This window comes from Caenorhabditis briggsae, assembly GCF_000004555.2.
Source record: "Caenorhabditis briggsae complete genome, chrI, whole genome shotgun sequence".
Taxonomy (NCBI): domain Eukaryota; kingdom Metazoa; phylum Nematoda; class Chromadorea; order Rhabditida; family Rhabditidae; genus Caenorhabditis; species Caenorhabditis briggsae.
The window spans coordinates 2,104,950-2,111,154 of NC_013489.2; the positions used below are offsets into that span (position 1 = coordinate 2,104,950).

At 32.9% G+C, this 6,205-nt stretch overlaps 1 protein-coding gene across 1 annotated transcript in view; it reads left to right on the forward strand.

The window, feature by feature from the left end:
- Nucleotides 1-659: 659 nt before the first annotated feature.
- Cbr-daf-25 overlaps nucleotides 660-6,205 on the forward strand; it is a gene marked incomplete at both ends in the record, with an annotated part of 8,235 nt that continues 2,689 nt past the window's right edge. Inside the window, 7 exons of the mRNA XM_045241514.1 lie at nucleotides 660-762; nucleotides 978-1,207; nucleotides 2,319-2,532; nucleotides 2,680-2,799; nucleotides 2,855-2,931; nucleotides 3,809-4,186; nucleotides 5,598-5,732. Of these exons, the coding sequence (XP_045097468.1) occupies nucleotides 660-762; nucleotides 978-1,207; nucleotides 2,319-2,532; nucleotides 2,680-2,799; nucleotides 2,855-2,931; nucleotides 3,809-4,186; nucleotides 5,598-5,732 (1,257 nt within the window). The remainder of the gene's footprint in view (nucleotides 763-977; nucleotides 1,208-2,318; nucleotides 2,533-2,679; nucleotides 2,800-2,854; nucleotides 2,932-3,808; nucleotides 4,187-5,597; nucleotides 5,733-6,205) is intronic.

Consider the following 6,205-nt stretch of genomic DNA (forward strand, 5'->3'; position numbering starts at 1 on the left):
CAAAAATTAATTTTTGAAAAAATTTTTTTTTTTGAAATTTAAAAAATTTTCAAAATTTCAAAATTTCAGATTGATTCTCATATAATTCTAAAGTGGTTGGATACGGGAGACCGTCGATTTTCGAGTGAAAACATCTCGAAAAAAGCCTACGCGATTTTGAAATTGTATTTTTTGTGCCGAAGTCGAAAAGCGAAATTGGAGGTGACATTTTGAGATTCTGAGCGTAAAATTGGCCATTTTTGACTCAAAATTAGTTATTTTTGACCTAAAATTGGTCACTTTTGACACAAAATTAGTCATTTTTGACCCAAAATTAGTCATTTTTGACCCAAAATTAGTCATTTTTGACCCGAAATTAGTCATTTTTGACCCAAAATTAGTCATTTTTGACCCAAAATTAGTCATTCTTGATCTAAAATTGGTTATTTTTGACCCAAATTGGCCATTTTTGGTCCAAAATTGATAATTCTGTCCGAATTTCGCCACTTTTTGACCCAAAATCGGTCATTTTTGACCCAAAATTAATCATTTTTGATTCGAAAATTGGTCATTTTTGACCAAAAAATGCCCTTTTTTGACCCAAAATTGGTCAAATTTGCCATTTTTGACCCAAAAATTCTAGAATCTTCCAGTGTTTCCCCTGTGGATGTGTCCAAAAAATGTACATCGAGCTTTACACGGAAAATTCGAATACCCGCCTAATTGGAGCCCTAAACTCGTTGATTACCGGGAAATTGGCAGATTTGGATCCAGTTGTCAAAAGTGAGAAAATTTGAATATTTCAAATTTCGCGGAATTTTTTGAAATTGAATTCCCGCCGAAAGTGCAAATGCGCTCCATTGAAAAATCCGCGAAAATCGCTCAAAACTCGTCCAATTTTCGCCGTTTTTAAGCGGGTTTTAAGAGAATTCTCAGTAGAGCGCGCTTGCCAAAATAGAAAATTTTCAAAAAATGCTACAAAAATGAGTAATCTTCAGGACTGTTCCTCGAAATGCAGCAAATTCGCCCCATCGAATACTACGAGTACTACATTGAGCTGCTCGGCGAGCTGCAAATGTGCTCTGTTATCGATAAAACCGATGAGAAACAGTTGCCACGTGTCATTCAGCTGATTGGATTACTGTCAGAATTAAAACTACAAGACGTCCCAAAAGCATGTGGAAAGCTGTACTATTTGATGGGGACCATGAAAGGAGATGGCAAGAAGGTATGGCAATTGCGCTCTATTGAGAATCACCTGAAAATTTGTTTTAAAGTATTGAAAATTGGACGATTTTCAAGTGATTTTCCAGGGTTCTCCAGTGGAGCGCATTTGCATTTTTTTTTCGAAAAATTCAAAATGCTTCAAAAAATGCAACAGCGCTCCATTGAGAATTCCCTTAAAAATTGCTTTAAAATAGTAAAAATTAGACGATTTTCAAGTGATTTTCCAGGGCTTTCCAGTGGAGCGCATTTGCATTTTTTTCGAAAAATTCAAATTTCTTAAAAAATGCAAGGGCGCTCGATTGAGAATTCCCTCAAAATTTGCTTTAGAATTGTAAAAATTGAACGATTTGCAAGTGATTTTCAAGGGTTTTCCAATGGAGCGAATTTGCATTTTTGATATAGAAAAATTCGAAAAAAAATGCAAGGGCGCTCCATTGAAAATTGCTTTAAAATAGTGAAAATTTGACGTTTTTGAGCGATTTTCAAAAATTTTCCACTGGAGCGTATTTGCAAAATTTTTCAAAAAAATCGAAATTCTTCAAAAATGCAAATGCGCTCCATTGAGAATTCCCAAAAAAATTCATTAAAAATAGTAAAAATTGGACGATTCTTGAGCGATTTTCATGAATTTTCCAATAGAGCGCATTTACTTTTTTTTTTCGAAAAATTCAAAATTCTTTAAAAAATGCAAAGGCGCTCCATTGAGAATCCTTTTAAAATTCGTTAAAAACAGTATAAAATAAACGATTTTCGAGCGATTTTCAATGATTTTCCAATGGAGCGCATTTGCATTTTTAGTTTTAAAAATTTGCGAATTTTTATAAATTTCTAAATAAAAATGCAAGGGCGCTCCATTGAGAATTCCTTTGAAATTTGCTTTATAGTAGTGAAAATCGGACGATTTTTAAGCGATTTTCAAGAATTTCCCAATGGAGCGCATTTGCATTTTTCGAAAAATTCTAAATTTAAAAAAAAATGCAAGGGCGCTCCATTGAGAATTACCTTAAAATTTGCTTTAAAATAGTGAAAATTAATCAATTTTCGAGCGATTTTCATAAATTTTCCAATAGAGCGCGTATGCATTTTTATATTCAAAAAATTCGAGATTTCAGAAGTCGTCAGTCATGGATAACGCCGTCAAAAGTAAACTCCTACCCAAAATTTTTGATTCGATAATTTTATCGGCGGGAGGTTCGAAAATTTTGAATTTATCTCGAAATTCTGTTCACAAAATGGTGGAATTGGTGATCAATGAAAAGTATTCGTATGCTGAACAAGCCACTATCTCATTCGCTCCATTGCAATTTTTGAATCGCATTTTTCAAGGTTTTTTTTCGATGTGGCAAGTGCGCTCTACTGAGAATCCCAGTATCGCTTTAAACGGTGAAAATTGGACGATTTTTGAGCGATTTTCAGGGATTTTCCAATGGAGCGCGTTTGCATTTCCGTTCTTAAAAATCCAATTTTTTGCAGAATTCGAAATATGGGAAAAATCATGGGCGGCACTGAAAAATCGGCTGGATTCGTTTAAGATGAGCAATCCACAAGCGCCAATCGTTTTTCTTTATTTTCTGAGCTTGATTTATAGAAATGGTGCGTTAGAGCGAATTTGCATTTTGGCGGGAATTCAAAAATTTGAATTTCTCAGATCAATCACTGATCGGGTGTCTAGTGGAGTTTCTGGAACTACAGTACCACCAGAATTCTGAGAATAGTGAAATTAAGGTGAGCAATGGGGGAAGTTTTGGGATTTTTGAAAAATCTGAATTTTCGATTTTCAGAAAATTCCAGAAAAATAATTTTCAAAAAAATTTTTTTTTGATTTTTCAGATTCTTCGATTTTCAGAAAATTTGAATGTTTTTAATTTTTCAGAGGTTTCAGATTTACGTAATTTCAGAATTTTCGAATTTTCAGCATTTTTCGAAAATTCTGAATTCTGAAATTTTGATTTTTTCAGATTTTTGAAATAAAAAATTAAAATTTCGATTTTCAGAAATTTTCGGAAATTTTAAAATTTTGAATATCTAAAATTTCAAATTTTCGATTTTTTAGAAATTTCCGAATTTCTGAATTTCTGGAATTCTGAAATTCTGTATTTCTGAAATTTTGATTTTCTGGAATTCTGAATTTTTGAATTTCTGATTTACTGAATTTCTGAATTTCTGGATTTCTGAATTTCTGAATTCCCGAATTTCTGAATTCCCGAATTCCCGAATTTCTGAATTTCTGAATTTCTGGAATTCTGAATTTCTGGAATTCTGTATTTCTGAAATTTTGATGTTTTGGAATTCTAAATTTTTAAATTTCTGTATTTTCTGAATTTTTGAATTTCTGCATTTCTGAATTTCTGAAATTCCTGAATTCCTGAATTTTCCATTTTTCCATTTTTTCGATTTCCAGATTATTTTGAATTTTCGATTTTTCGATTTTCTAAAATTCCAATATTTTTTCTAGAAAACTATACTAATCCTTCTGGAAATCATGGAAAGCCTCGGTGACTCCGCCCCCTCGATCAATCAATATTTCAAAGAGAATCATCCGAAGAATCGTCTGCTTCTAGACGAATCCGAAGAGCTGGAAATCGTTTTGGACCATTTTCAGAACTTTTCAAACGCTGAAATCAATCAATTCCTAGCCAAAAAATCGTTTTGCAATTCGGAATTTTCGATTTTAATCGACAAATTGAAGGATGATTTGAATTTTTCGATCACTTCTGATACATTTTGGAGGATTCTACTCGAAAAAATCGATGAGAATTCGATGATTTTTATTGAAAATCAACTGAAAATGCTCATAAATCGACAGGATCGAAAATCGATTCAGACGAAAATTGAGCAGATTTTTCGCAAAATTTTGAAGAATTTCGAAGAGAAATCGACGAAAAAATTGGAGCTGGTCTTGCTGAAATTCCCGAAAATCTTGTTTGATTTTAACGATGAGCAATGGAGATTGATGCCGCCGACGACGACGATTTCATTGGTTTCTACGCTGATTTTTGGATTTTCAGCGATTTTTGAGGGGAATGGTAATTTTTAGTTTTGGAGTTTTTTTTTTTGAAAATTCTAAAAATTCAAATTTTCTAGAAATTTTTTTCAGATTTTCATCAAATTTCAGGATTTTCAAAATCTCGAATTTTCAGAAATTCCAAAAAAGTGCTGAAAATTGAAATTTCGGACTTTTGGAAATTTTCAAATTACGCAGAATTCAGTGAATTTTCAACGTTTTTTTTTACATTTATGAAGATCTAAAAAATTCGAAAATTTCAAGATTTTTTGAAACCTGAAATTCGACATTTCTGGAAATTTCACAAAAAATTCGCAAAACATTTTTTTTTTGAATTTTTTGTAATTTAGCAAAACTTAGGCCACCACTTCAAAATGGCCTAGAAATTACACCAAATGAATACCAGGTCATTTCTAAACCATTTTGAAGTGGTGGCCTAGAAAACAAACATTGCAAAAGTTAGGCCATCAAGCGAAAATGGCCTAGAAATTATACCAAATGAATAACCGGTAAATTTTATGCCAAAAAAGTTGGTTGCCTAGAAAACTCACTTTGCGAAAGTTAGGCCACCACGTCAAAATGGTCTAGAAATCACACCAAATGAATATCGGGTCATTTCTAAGCCGTTTTGAAGTGGTGGCCGAGCTTTTGCAAACAGAGATTTCAAGGCCACCAACTTTTTTTTTGCCAAAAAATGACCTGATATTCATTTGTTGTGATTTCTGGGCCATTTTTACATGGTGGACTAACTTTTGCTAGTTACGTTTTCTAGGCGGCCACTTCAAAATGGCCTAGAAATGGCCTAACACGACTCTGGTCTGTTTTCTAGGTCATTTTGAAGTGGTGGCCGAACTTTTGCTAATTTGTTTTTACAAAAAATTCCTAAAATAATTTTTTTGCGAATTTTCAAAATTTCCAGAAATGTCGAATTTCAGATTTCAAAAATCTTCTTGAAAATTTCATTTGGTGTAATTTCTAGAAATTTCTGAAATTTCTGAAAATCTTAAAATTTCTGAAATTTGAAATATATGAGAATTCCAAAAATTCCTAATTTCCAAAATTATGGAATTTTTAAAAATTTTGAAATCCATCGAATTCTCAATTTCCCATTTTCCTAATTTCTCCGAATTTCAAAAATTTTCAAAAATCTGAATTTTCAGATTTAGTTTTTAATTTCTGAAATTTTTTCAATTTTCCAGAATCCCAAATCACTTGTCTCCTCCAACAACTCCTCTCAAAAATCACCGCTTCTCCTCCGATTTCCAATTCAAATCCACTGAAAATTCTAGAAGAAATTATTGAAAAAATCCGCGAAAATCGATTTCCAGGAAGTCTCGAAATTGGATTTTTAAAGGAAATTTACGATGAAAATCCCGAGAATTTGCAGAAAAAGGAGCGAATTCTGCAAATTTCGGCGATTTTATTCGAAAAACTGGCGGCGGAACTTCAAAGATCGGGCGATACGAACGGAAAAGCGCCATTCTGTCAGATTTCAACGATTATCGATGATTATTTGAAGAAGGTTGGGCGGCGGGAAAACGAAATTATTCAAAATTTTGAAATTTTGCAAACAATTTCGCTAAAAACGATGCGAGGCTATGTATTGATGTGGACCGAAAAATGGAATTGGCTCTTTGTTTCGAGGAAAATTTGGACGATTTTAAGCACTGCGAAAACGATGGATTCGGAATTTTTGAAGGAATTGATGGAGGTTTTGAATCAGAATCAGGTGAAAAATGGGGTTTTTTTTATCGGAAAATCTGAAAGTTTTGAAAAAAAAAGTGGCTGAAAATGGTCGGAATTGGCTGAAAATTTTCGAATTTTTGATTTTTTTGGCTTCAGAACCATTTCAGTATGTTTTTGACATCAGAAATGAGCTCAAAATCAATTTTTTAGTCTAGAAACTTGAGACCGTACGAATCGGGGAGACACCCAAAAGCGGGAGACACGAAAGCGGGAGACGAAATTGCTTACCGTACCACCGTTAATTCCCAA